This window comes from Sorex fumeus, unplaced genomic scaffold (genome assembly GCF_029834395.1).
Source record: "Sorex fumeus unplaced genomic scaffold, SorFum_2.1 ptg000014l, whole genome shotgun sequence".
NCBI classification, from domain to species: domain Eukaryota; kingdom Metazoa; phylum Chordata; class Mammalia; order Eulipotyphla; family Soricidae; genus Sorex; species Sorex fumeus.
The window spans coordinates 22,920,002-22,934,270 of NW_026606071.1; the positions used below are offsets into that span (position 1 = coordinate 22,920,002).

The window sequence follows — 14,269 nt, forward strand, 5'->3', positions numbered from 1 at the left end:
TGTGGCAGGGCAAACAAATGTCTTTTCCTTTAACAATCCTAGTTACAGGTATGTATAGAATTACAAACCCAAAACAAAATTTTTAATTAATGGCATTGTTTATGGTTTGAATATTAGAAGAATTTATGTTATTAAGTTATACTACTCTCAAAACTGGGCTGGAGTGATAACACAGCTAGTAGAGTTTCTGCCTTGCATGTGGCCAACCCGGGTTCGATTCCTCCGCCCCTCTCAGAGAGCCTGGCAAGCTACCAAGAATATCTAGTCTGCACAGAAAAGCCTGGCACACTACCCAAAAATAGTAACAACAAGTCTCACAATTTGTTGTGAGACGTTATTGGTGCCCGCTTGAGCAAATCAATGAACAATGGGAGGACACTGAGAGTGACTCTCAAAACTGACCTCAGACTCAACATTTATACTTCTAAAAGAATCCAGCCTAATATTTTGCATAAGTTGACAAAATTATTCATAAATTTCACACATAAATGCAAGGATACAAAATAGAAGAATGTTAATAATGATTAGGCTTAAAGAAGTTGCACTTCCTTGATGAAAGTTTTACATAGAACATTTTTTTTTCTTAAAAGGGCCCATTAAGAAACTGAAATATAGTCTGTTTAATGTAAAAATAGACTTCTATTTCATGTATTTGATAAGTAGTTGTGTACCAAATATTTTTTTAAAAAGCTCTTAACACTAACAAAAAGCCAAATACATTCTGATATTTCTTCAAGGAAGATAACAAATTTTCAATAACAGCACAAAGAGGTGATCAATATCATTAGATATTATGAAAATATAAAGCATTAGTCATTGTCACTAGATGGATCCAAAACAAAATTCACTACACAATCATAAAGATAACAAAATTTATTAAAGAAAAGTAGTAAGTGTTGACAGAAATTTAGGGAGATGAGAACCCGCCTTTGTTGCTGATAAGAATGTAAAATTGCAGAGTCATGGTGGAGATAATATACTAGATAATATTCCACAAAATGTGATACCAAGAATTGTACCATGACCGAAAACACTTTTATTCATATACCTGAAAAAACTGAAAATATACGTCTACAAAGAGATCTTATTTTTAGCAAAATTGTGTGATAATTAAACATTAGTCTAAGTATCCATAGCATTATCTCATAATATGTAAAATGAAATCAACCAAATGCCATCAGGTTTATGAATAAATCAAGAAAGTGACTTATCTCTACAATGGAATATTATTTGACCATCAAACAAGATGGAATATTAAGTATATATGATAATATGGCTAAGGTTTCATAACATAATATGGGATAAAATCTATAAATCTTATCATTCTACTTACATAAAATGTTCAGAATACGCTATTCTTAAAGACAGAAAATGGATTAATTATTGCCACCTGTTGTATGGGGGGGGCAGGAAAAAATGTATGTAATGACTAAAGAGTATGAGATCTCTTTGGAGAATTTTTTTAAATATCCCAAAATTAGTGGTAATTATTTGCAAAGCTATGAATATACTTTAAATGACTAAATTATACCTTTAAAAGGGATGTATTTAATGTTGTATTTGAATATCTTAATAAAGTCTTTCTAAGGGAAAAGGAGCTAGAAAGCTCCACCAGGCTTTAAATGATTATTGCAGCTCCTAGGAGGGATTCCTCCTCAGAAATGCCTCAAGTCACTTCTGAATCTGACTCATTGGAACTACCAGAACTAGTGCTCTCATTAAATCCATTACATTTAGAATAATTTACTACGCTACATTCAAAAGTAGAACAGTGTCATTTGGTTTATTCATCCAAATGCATTCATTAACAAACTGTGCATTATGTGCTAAAAAAGAGAGAACCAGGCATATCCTCATCCTTCGTGGGCTTCACTCTTTACATAAGAGAGTCAGATAAGGAAATCATGACTTTGACTTAAATGTGCCCATCAAATATTCTCACATGTGCATGTGACAAGTTCAAATATTTTTGTAAAAATGTCTAATACTGGGGGTGGAGCTGTAGCACAGCGGGTAGGGCATTTGCCTTGCACACAGCCAACCTGGATTTGATTCCCAGCATCCCATATGGTTTCCCAACATCACCAGGAGTAATTCCTGAGTGCAGAGCCAGGAGTAACCCCTGTGAATTGTCGGGTGTGACTCAAAAAGAAAAAAAAAGTGTCTAATACCTCTTTCTGTAATCAGAACAACCCTGTATCTCTTCTCTGAAAGTATATATGAAGCCCTTTAGAATAATATGAATGTTCAAACTCTTCAAAGACCTTTTTTGTAGTGGGGAAAGGGGGTCTCCTCGCCTCTGCTTGAGATTTAAGGGACAACTATCACTGATTTTGACTTAGCTGCTTCTATCAGTCGTAGTAATGTTAATGAGGTCAGTGCTGGGACAGTCAGGGCTATTTCAGAATGACTGTGCAATGTGGGGCTATGCGGTACCAGGAAATGAACTAGAAGAGCCCAAACATGGTAGGCATATTCTGTGGCTCTGTTTTTTTTTCTTTTCTTTTCTTTTTTTGGAGGGGTTTAAGAGTCATACCTAGCAGTGTCTTGAATCTGCACTAAAGAATCACTCCTGGTGGGCTCATGGGACCATATGGGATATTGGGGATCGAACCTGGATCTGTCATGTGCAAGGCCAGCACCCAACCCACTGTACTACCTAGCTCTTTTTGAGCTGTCTCCCTGGCTCTTTAAAAGATACTCGATACTTCAATCTAAAAGGTGTTCTCCAACTTTATGGATTTTCTTCCCTTTCTGATTCCACTGGAGAGAAAAAAACATTTTTAAAAAAATCTAATATAGACAAGCCATGACAAAACTAATCCCTATATGGAAGGACGTTACACCTATCTGAATGAAAGTTTACCAGTATTCACTTTTATATGAAAAACTTCTTGAGTTGTTATTTTATATTTTAAAAATATTAACCAAATTATTTTATGTTAAATCACTTAGCATATTATCTTTTATAATGAAATGATTCATTTTGATTTACAAAATGCCCTGTTTACAGGTGTGATTGTTAATAATGGGGCATTTTCCATGTGGTTTGTGAATCTGTGAGACCTGAGACCACAATGTGTATGTGACTATTTCCGCAGTTACAGTTAGTCCAGTTCCAGAGCTGATCAGAGAACAATTGGATCTTGCATAAAATATGTCCAATTTGCTTTCTAAAGCCCCTTTCTCCACTATATTCTATCCAATTTAACCTATTCACTGTTTTAAAGGAGAGGCCCTCTCTGACCTTCTAACTATAGTAGAAAGTATTCATTTTAGAATATAAATGGTTAATTTTAGTTTCTCTGTTCTGGATTATCCTCAGAATCACAGTCTCAAAACAAGGTACACCAGATTTATTTTCCTGCAATATCCCTATACGCTTTTGACAGAGTGACCTTGCCAGGCAATTTTTCTTTAAAAAATGGCTTTTCTTTCTTTATATTTTTAGTGTCATCAGGGGTGCAAGTAAGTACAGTTTCTTAGGGCTAAATACATCACCACCTGTCAATGGCGCCTCCCATTGGTACCCCCTTAATTTAAAAGTCTTAGTCCCATAAGCTTATGACTGAGTAGCAAGAAGCTAAATGATGTATTCCAAATCTCTTAACACACTGCTTTGTGTAAACAGCCCATTTGAGTATTTAAGAAGTCAAAAGGGAAGGAAAAGAACAGTGAAAATATGGAAAAGATTAACACCTGTTTCTAGTCTTGCTAGAGCATACTGTATTCAAGCAGAGTATAACCATTTATGCACTCAGGTTGAGACGATATTGTATTCCAATTTTCAATTCTATATGCATCTAATCTACATATTTATGGGTGTGTTTCACTACAGGATTCCATACAGATTTTAGAAGATAGAGAAGCTATGAATGATACACAGATAGAGCTACTGCCATCAGCAAAAACGAAGACTGTACTGAGGTATTTTTATTGAGCAAAATGAAAATTCCCTTGCAACTTAATATTTGTTTATTTAATGGTTCATAATTGTTCTACTTTACAGGGAAGATTCAGATAAGCAGAACAGTGGAGTGAAACCATATCCAATTCTAAAATTAATCACTTAATTATTTTTATCTGATTGTCTTTATGTGATATGAGAATTATCTAGCAAACACGTGTACAAATGAGCCTTAATGCTTCCAATACTTGCCTACAACCTGTATTTCTTAATTGCTTTTCTTCTCTTTGAACAACAATTTAAAGTGAACATTCAGAGTTCATTGTTGTTTGAGTGTTTTACAAGTTAGAACATTGAATTACCCTGTGTTACAGCAATCTTGTACAATTTTACTTGATGTATATAAAGTTTATCTATCCTATCAACCAATTAAGCTAATGTTTAAGTGTTTTAATGAATAATTTATTCTATGAAATGAATTGCTTTCATGTTTACCATACTTGCTTTATTCTCTAATTTCCAGTTCAGCCTTAGGTTCTGCTCTGGTTTGAATTCTAGTTCTCTTAGACATGTTCCTCATCTCTCTTTTACTAAGTTTCTGGTTTGAAAAACCATCTAATATTAAAACCTTCAGAGGTTTGATCACTTGATCGATCATTTGACATCCCTTTACTCTTTGGAGCAGGCACCAGTAATGTCTCCATTCATCCCTGCCGCATGCTAGTGTAGCCCAATGGCGTCTGCTCACTCCAGGATCATGAACAGCCTCAGACGGATCATTCAGGGTCTTGACAAAGAAGTCTGACCATCTCGTAGGTGGGCGGCCACACGATCTTTGACACCCCGTGGAATCCAGTTGGCAATGGTTTGAGTCCAGTGATCATCTCCAAATTGCATTACATGTCCAGCCCATCTGATTTTCAATGCCTTGGTAAACAAGACAGCATCCCTGATTCTTGATCATTGACAACGGTTGGAACTCCGGATTCTTTCTCTCACTTGAGTGAAGCATTATACTCCAAGCATAGCTCTTTTGATTCCTCTTTGGGAAGGAATCGAAAGAAGACCCGAATAGTATTTTCATCCTGTTTTCGTAGGGACCAAGTCTCTGAGATGTATGTTAATACAGGAAGAACAGTGAAATCAAAGAGATGTGCCCAGAGCCAGAGGTTCTTCAACCTCTTAGCTATTTCGTCGATGCTCTTGAAGGCATTTCAAGCCATTCTCTTCCTCCTGCACAACTCAGGTGCCAGGTCATCAGTCATGTTGAGTTCTCGACCTAGGTATACATAACTGTTGCATTTGGAGATGTTCATTCAATTGAGAGTGAAAGGGATGTCAGGAATGAATCTGTTTCTCATAAACATTGTCTTCATGAGATTCAGCTGTAGTCCGACCTTTCTACACTCACAGTTGAAGTTGGCCAGCATTGGTGGCACTTGGCTAATGTTTGGTGTTATTAGAACGAAGTCATCAGTGAAGCGGAGGTGGTGTAGTTTGAGGTTTTGAGGTTCTCCTTTATCAGTTCTCTGCACTGTTTAGCAAGCTCGGATATTCACTTGTGGTTGCCTGAGGCTTGCACAAAGCCACGTTGGCAAATGAGCTTGAGAGTTTTCGAAGACAGGAGTCTTTTTGTGTCTATCTCTCTCGGCATTCCTCGCAGAATCATGGAGGTGCTGAACCAGTCGATCCTATTCTTCGTCAACGTTGTCAACAATGGCATCTTCCCATGTTTGCCAAGTGCCAAAGAGTTCCCCAGTTGGTGGTCGTTCTGGGAGTTCTCTTCTTAAACTTTGCAGCCCTTTCTTCCCGCTCTGTGAAGTAGAATTTTGCATGAAGAAGAAGGTGGTCTGATCCCGTTTAGAGTTTTGGGATAACAGTGACATCGGACAGGCAAAACTGTCGATTGAATATGATGTGGTCAATTTCATTGTGGAACCACCCACCAGGAGACTCCCATGTCCAATGTTTAGATTTGGTCTTCTGGAACTGTGAGTTACCACAAATGGTCTTGGTAGACATGATGAACTCAGACGATCTCTCACCCTGTTCGTTCCATTCTAGGCCATGGTTCCCAATGTGGAGTTCTTCAGTTGATCTTCTTGGTCCTGTCTTGGCATTAAAATCACCAATAATGATCTTGTAGAAGGTGTGTCCTTCTTTATGGAACTTCTCCAGCTCCATGTAGAACTTCTCAATTTCTTCTTCCTCATAATTGGATGTTGGTGGGTAGACAACGAAGATATAAACTGCTGCAGTGAGCCACATCTATTCAAGTATAATTATCTGATTCGAGTTGTTAGGCATTCAAATGAATCACTACACATGGACAAGTTTGTGTTGACAAGGACATCAACACCACCGATGCCTCTTTAGTCACATGTTCCAAGGAATAGTTCTTCTCCAGTGTCAGAAATGGCCTAATGTGGTTGATGCCTTCTCATCTTGGTCAGACCAATGATGTTGTACTTGATCCTTCACACATGCACCATCAGGTCCTCGATGGATGCATCCAATGCCAGTGTACGTGCATTGAAAGTACACAATCATTTTAGTCCTTCTTCGTTTTGACAGCCTAGTTCAGCCTTGAGATTTTATGGGCCTTTTTGTCCTCATCCTTCTTAAAGCTGCCATATTGGGGGCACTTTCAGAGTCAGGGTAATGAGACCCATTATATTTACTGTTTATATTCACTACCTCCACTACCCAGCCACTGCCACGCTCCAGGCTGCTATCCAGACTGCAAAGCATCTGAGCGACACATCATAAGACAATTAATGCCCATCTTCCAAGGTTACTGCACCATATTTGATGGGGTTCAAATATGGTTTGAACCATGGGAACACCTGCAAGGACGATTAGAGACCGCTCTAAAAGCCTCTATCCCTCTCAGAGTGTCTGGCATGCTACCGAGAGTAATCCACCAACACGACAGAGCCTGGCAAGCTACCCATGGCATATTTGATATGCCAAAAACAGTAAATATAACAGAGGTTTGATATGAAGATGAAATTCATTACTACATGTAAAGCTACTAGGGATCTTACAAACTTAGAATGTAAAGCAAGTGGAGAAAAAACTTAGAGACTACTTATCTAGGAAAGGAAATTGATTTTAGCTTATATGAGATGATACAGAATGAGAAGAGAGAAGAAGCCACTTACAACATAGTTACATGGGTAGTATTTTCCTTTGGAATTAAGCTTTTGGTGGTAACCTTAGTGTAGGCCAAAGCTTAGGATCTGAGGCTTACTTTCAAGCAGGTGAGAGAAAAGGTAAGTAAATTATTTGCAGACCCAATATAAAAAATGCTAGGACCTGTTTCTATATTCTTATCTTCATAATCTGGAGTCACACCCAGGGGTGCTCAAGGGACCATGTAGCTGGAGCGATAACACAGCAGTAGGGCGTTTGCCTTGCATGCGGCCAACTCAGCCTACCAGGTTCAATTCCTCGGCCCCTCTCGGAGATCTCGGCAAGCTGTCAAGAGTATTTCACCTGCACGGCAAAGCCTGGCAAACTCCCCGTGATGCATTCAATATGCCAAACACAGTAACTAGTCTCACAATGGAGATGTTACTGGGCCTGCTCAAGCAAATTGATGAACAACGGGAGGACAGTGACAGTGACAGTGATCTTCATAGGTATGCTCAAGCATCATCTCGGCTCTATAATAACCAATTAATCCTTAACTATCACTTCTTTTCCACTTGATCTTACATATCATTAATAAATAAAAATTTTAAACTGTATTTATTTAACCTTTCAATAATTTAACATTTTTGTATTTAGTTTAATCCTTAGTTTAAATACTATTTGAACTAACTATTTACCCACCTCAAAATATTTTATTCCTATGGAAAGTAGATTTCAGTACTACATAGATCGTTGTGAAGATTAAATTAGACACAGGTGATTTCTCTTAGTACAATTTGAATGAATGGCTGGATAAACATTAATTGATATTGCAATTATCAATATCATTATTGCGCTTGCTACAGTGTATTGTAGCTCTTTGGCATTCTCCCAAACAAGACTATGAATTCTCCAAGGAGTTTCTGACACCTTACATAGGACTTGGAACATAATGCAGGCATATTTGTTTATCCACCTGAGTGGATAAAACACATTGCTCCATGAATCATATGCATAACTATTAACCACTCACCTGTTATTAACACAAACATATTTATTTAAAGAAAAATAACATTGAGAAATGTTATTTCTCAATCTAATATAAAATAGTCTTCTCTTAAGAAACTTTACTCAATTTATTTTAAAATGGTAATAAAGAGCTGTTTATGGGATTAAAAAAATTTAATTAAGCCCTTCTGTAAATTGCAAAGTGTGTGACCAACCCTCACCTTATCCTTAGAAATCTGTCTCTTTCATGAGGACTTTAAGGATAAGGTGAGGGTTGCATCATCTTCAAATTAGCCTTCTCCAAACTGACTTGTTTTTACAAAATTAGTGTTAATTTTGCAAAATTAACACTACCGACATGTTTTAGCCTGTTGTCTCCATTCTTATGTCACCTATTTGTGAAATTCACTGTAGAGTCCATTTTAAAATATTTTGAAATTTCCTCTAATTTTTTATGTTTTACTCCTGTACTCATGGAATAAATTCAGTTTTTTCTGATTATTGAAATAAATTAATAACACCTGTATGAGTTTCTAATGCTTTTACCTTCTTCCTCTTTTCTATTTGATCTCACCTATCAGTGTTTTATCTGTATTTTTGTTTCAGAAAATTTATAACATGGATACTTAATGTCAAAACTTGTAGCAACTCTGTTTTCTACAAAATTAGGAATTATTATTTTGGCTTTGAATTTGATCCAATAAAATGAGATTTGTTTTCAAGTTAATGGTTTAACCTTAATACCCACCTCACTAGCATGCTCTCTCTCTCTCTCTCTCTCTCTCTCTCTCTCTCTGACTCTGATTAAATTTTCCTTTTCTCTTCCTTCTTTCCTTCCCTTTTCCATCCTCTCCCCTTTTTTATCCTCTAACCATTCTCTCTGTTGCTTCTGTTTCCCATCTATTTTCTCCTTCTTCTCTTTTTTTCCTCTCCACAGAGTCCTCCTTCAACCTTCTCTTTGAATGTTAATTCCTGTCAATGTACCCACAAGTCATTCTGGTGTACTGTCTCAGTACACATTCTCTCTTGTGCCCCATCATGAAACATTTATGTTTAAAGATACATTGACCCTTTTCAGCTCTAACCCACATATAACATCCTTGAGAAACAATGTGCCTATTCTCAGTTCTCCAGCCTTCATAATCCACTTTCACTATACCTCATTTGTATAGGCTACATTCTATAAAAGGTATCCTGTTGGATCAACTACTTGGCCTTTCTTTTCTGTAAAATTTCTCATTTGTAAAATATGTTGTTTGTGTATAAAATTGAGTTGATATATTTACTTTGTGAGTTTTTTAATTAAAATATTATTTTAAAAGTAAAAATATATTTACTTTGTAAAATTACTGTGTCATTTTACATTGCCCAGAAAGCAATTAGAAAGAATGTTATCTCTGGGGTCTGAGAGATAGTACAGTGGGTAAGGTGCTTGCCTTGTACTCAGTCAACCCATGTTGGATCGCCAGAGCAAATGTGGTTCTGTGCTTCTCAGCAGGAGTGATCTCTGAATGCAGAGCCAGGAGTAAGCCCTGCTCAGTGTGGCCCAAAACCAAAAACAAATAATGGAGAGAGGAAAAAAGAGAAAACTATCTCTGCCAAATACCTTATATCCATGGTGAATTAAACTAATATGTACTGCTTTTCTGGAGTTATTATTCATTTTTTTCTTACCTTCTAAATTATATTATGTCAATACTGGACTTTATTTTTTCCTTTATAACTTCATCATTGGAATTTTGAAATATTCGATGATTAAAAGTGAAGTAAACTAATTCCATTCCTATTTAAGAACACTTTTTGTTAGATCACTGTCACTGTCCTCCCGTTGTTTATCAATTTGCTCCAGCGGGCCCAGTGACATTGTGACACTTGTCACTGTGTTTGCCCTATCGAATAGGCCACGGGTAGCTTGCCAGGCTTTGTCGTGCGGGCAAGATACTCTCGGTAGCTTGCGGAGCTCTCCGAGAGAGGCGGAGGAATTAAATTCAGGTTGGACATGTTAGCTGCGTGCAAGGCAAATGCCTTACCTACTGTGCTATCACTCCAGCCCCATTTCATTGTAATTCTTTTTAAATGTGGTTATGTACCTTAGTCTCTGTGTTACCTCTCTGACCTCAACTTGTATAATCTTAATATTAAACATTCCATCCATTATTCCTTGTCTGAAAGAAGAAAATTAATGAGCCCTTTCCATCTAGTTTTTACAGAATTGCTATTCATGACAAGCTCATTTTGACCATAGATTCTACACCTCCACTCAGCCTTTTGTGCTAAACTCTTAGGTAGAAGCTGGATCCAGACATTATTTGAATCAATTTTGTTAATTGGATCTTAGGCATTTAATTTGTTTAATATTAGTGACTGTACCTAGTGTTGTTTTTCTTCCATTTCTCATTTGAGTAGCATGATTTCTAATATCCTTAATAGCAATGTTTCAGGCATACAGTGTTGTAACACAGCATCCACCACAAAAGTGTCCGTGTGCCTCCACCAATGTTCCCAGGTCCCCTCTTACCCTCTTGACAAACTGAATGTTTTATGACTGTTTTTGTTTTAGTATCTTAATAAGTTGTGAAAAGTTAGCCGTTTTACTATAGTGAAATTAAAACTTTTGTTTTAATCCACAACAGAATTTTGGTCTGTTTCTTACAAATAGCTACCAATTCCTTTTGTTGTTCCCTGCTAAAATGTCTTCTCACTTTGTTGTCAGAGTTTTCTCAGTCCAGTTTTGATACATGAATTTCTGTGTGCTACTCTGCTCTTTGGACCCCAAACACTTTTCTGTACTTTACCTAAACAGCATCAATAGCACTTATTAAAATTTGAGTTAAGTGTAACTCTATGAAGTATATCTACAAGTAACTTACTTCTTTTCATCAAACATATATAGCTAAGGAATTTTCTTTTTCCTTTAAAACAAACTAAAAATATATGAACCAGTATATTATGTTTTTATTAAATACTTTTCTATCCATATTGAAAGAACTATTGGGTATTTTATAATGAGGATGCTTAAATATAGTCTGTAAAATTTGCAAGGTTTGTCTCTGTTACAATATATTTAATTCTCTATAGATGTTTACATTAACAATAAAAATTTACAGGATTTTATGCTTTTTGGATAAAAATATGTTGAGAGTAATTTAACAGTTATCAAATATCAAAAAAATTTTGTGACCGTCATGTATAGAGAAAGCATAACTTTTTTTTTTACTCAGAAATATTAAAAATAAAATCTTAAAATGTAGAAATGAACCTTAAAACACCATCCCCAAAAGTGTTTTAGTATTTTGGGGGGGTATTTGTGCTTTGTTTGTTTTGTTTTTTGTGGGGAGTCACAACCAGCTGTGCTCAGAGCTTACTCCTTACACTGTGCTCAGGGATCATACATGGCAGTGCTCTGGGGACTATATGTGGTGCTCAGGATCAATCTGAGGTCAGCCCTTTGCAAGACAATCACGGTAACCTTTGTACTATTTTCCAGTTCAAATTTTAGTATTTTAAAGTAATATTTATCATTTCAATAAATTAGAAGATATTTTACTAATAAAATAAGATAGATAATTGCTAAAATTATCTATAGTTTTGATATATGGAATTTATTGTGTCTTACGGGAAACATTTTGAGTGGGTAAAGAAATATTTGCAAAATAGGAAAAAATGAGCAGTCATAAAAAGTCAGTCTAAAATTCTTAAGATGAAATTCTAAGTCTCTACTAGACTAAACACTTCTGTCCCATATGACTCTGTTATGTTATATATGAGTGTTATCAGCATGCGGATACTCAACACATTTTTAGTGAAAGATTTTTGTTATGCTTTAAGTGCAAAACTATAAAAATACATTATAAAGATAATAATAATAAAGTTGAATGTTTAAACAATATTCCAGTCTTTGTTTTTAAAAGTCTTTAAAATAGTCCTGTAACCCAAGAATGTGACTATTTTGTGTTTAGTCTTCCTCAAATACCTATGAAAGTACTATAAATCTATTATATAAAATGTATTGGTTTGTGGACCATTAAAAGCTATTCAGCTTTCTCTTTCCACCAAACATCTTATATTTAAGGTTTAAAATTCATATTGTATATTCATAAATACTTATTTATGTTCCCACACTAGAACTATAGACAAGAATCCACTTTGCCTATGACATCATTACTCTAAGATTTTTGTTTTATTTATTTCATTCCAGAATTTTGATATAACCTGCTTGGAGGAATGTTTTAAATTTATTACTAATATTTGAGTAAAACTCATTTAAAATTTATTATCAGATTTGAAGTTTCATCACATTCCACAAATGTTGGAAACTAACCTGCTTTTTCCCCCAGATCTTAATGATAATAGGTTTGCAATGAAAACACACTAAAAATAAGCCCAATCCACTGATGAGAATATATTTAACATATTTACTTTAGAATTCTGATAATTTGGAGAATGCTTCACACAGGGTGAGTTTATCAAGTGGTTTGCTTTCTTAGATGCTGTTCTCAGTTTTCCAGCAAGAAGCCAAAATTCCATCATTTTCAATTTGTAGCAGAAAAACATTTGAGGCAGCTATAGCTCTTAATTTGACATCAGTCTCAGGTCATTTTCATGTAAATAGGAAACAACAGAGACATACTTGCAATTTCCATAACAAGGATTTAAGATTTGACTTTATCAATTTTCCCCAGGCAATTTTATTTTTTCTCTCTAGGACTAAAGGGCCTAGTAATTGTTCATGGCTATTATTTTACATCTCTATAAAAACGTGTTAGTTCCACTCTTTATTACTCAAAGGCTTCCAATGTCTTGTATATTTCAGTCATATATTCTATGCATTAACATTTCAGTTCATCCTGTTCTTAATCCGAGATAGGTTAGGCAGGTCAAGCTTTCTATTTCTTTTTATAATGCATTTTCTCCAGACTTTGTAACTTCTTTTTCTACCTCTGAAGAGGGGAAAAAATAGAAGGTGAAAATTTGGATTTCTCCACTGAATTCAGCCCAGGCCTTACAGAAAGTCACATTTAAGTTTCGATTTATGATGCTCTGAATATTCCCTCATGTACTACTGGCAGCAATTTTACAGATGTGAAATGTAAATTTGTGTTTTTTCTAATAAATATGATTTTATTTCACTTTTCCTCCTGGTGGGAGGAAGAACCTACTTTATACTTCAGCATAGATACGCTTAATTCCATGTATTTTATCATCTGTACAGTACTTTTCAAGTGTGTCTCAATGGGGAAAATTTTCATTTTTGTGTACCTCTTTTAAATATGTTGATTTATGCAGATTAAGTTAAGTATGAAGCTATTTTTGTAGGTAGTCATTTCCATTTATTCCTCTTCTAGGGGGGAAAAAGAGAAATCAGTCTTTTAAATATTTTATTTCCTGGATCTGAACGTATCAGCAAATTGTATATTTCTTTGATTTCATCTCCGCTGTTTCCATTACAGTAGTTGATAAATCTAAGATTGTTTCTCTTTAATGGGCCACATCTGTATTTTAAGCAATGACTCATCTGGGCTCTTATTTTTTCTGCCCCAGTGATATGACAAGAACAGTGGAGATTTCTGGGGAAGAAGGTCCCTTGGGAATCCATGTTGTGCCCTTCTTTTCGTCTCTGAGTGGAAGGTAAGAGGATTTTCTGGTGTCAGAAGCTCATGCAAATGAAAAACTTGACGAGCTTATTTTCACAAACATTTTTTAGCTGAGAATTAATTGTGCATTGCTGTTATTCAAATGGACATCTTAAGGTTTACTCAACTGGCCACTTATGTGTTAGAAACAAAATGAAATCATTTACTTCTTAGGGTGCAATGGGAAAGAAAAAATCAATAAGTTTCTGCTTTTGCACTTAATTATAAGGTACTCTTTTAAAGTATTCATACTATGAAGTACTTAAAGTATTCTTACTGGTGACACACAGTAAGAAGGCTATGCACTCCTTGTGAAGCTTTTAATAAATTGTTAGTTAAATATGACTGCTGAAATTTTTAACATTCCCGAGTACAATTCAACAAGTGAATATGGTAATTCAGAATTGTCCCTTGTTCATATTTCTTAGCATACAGATATTGAATAATGTTCTTACTGTATAAGCTACATCATTATATTCATTATAATTATTTTTACTATAGTAGCAAAATGCTCTTTTTACATTGGGTGGTATTGGTTCCAGAAAATTGTATGCCTGAAACTCAACCATGAATAACTTTGTAAATC

The 14,269-nt window shown here is 35.4% G+C and overlaps 1 protein-coding gene across 2 annotated transcripts in view; it reads left to right on the forward strand.

Moving 5' to 3' along the window:
* The window catches only part of PARD3B (par-3 family cell polarity regulator beta), a 1,231,823-nt gene that overhangs the window by 660,029 nt on the left and 557,525 nt on the right, over positions 1–14,269 (forward strand). For both annotated transcript variants that reach the window (XM_056111836.1, XM_056111837.1), the window contains exons 5-6: positions 3,839–3,927; positions 13,592–13,678. In XM_056111836.1, coding sequence (XP_055967811.1) covers positions 3,839–3,927; positions 13,592–13,678 — 176 coding nt within the window. The remainder of the gene's footprint in view (positions 1–3,838; positions 3,928–13,591; positions 13,679–14,269) is intronic.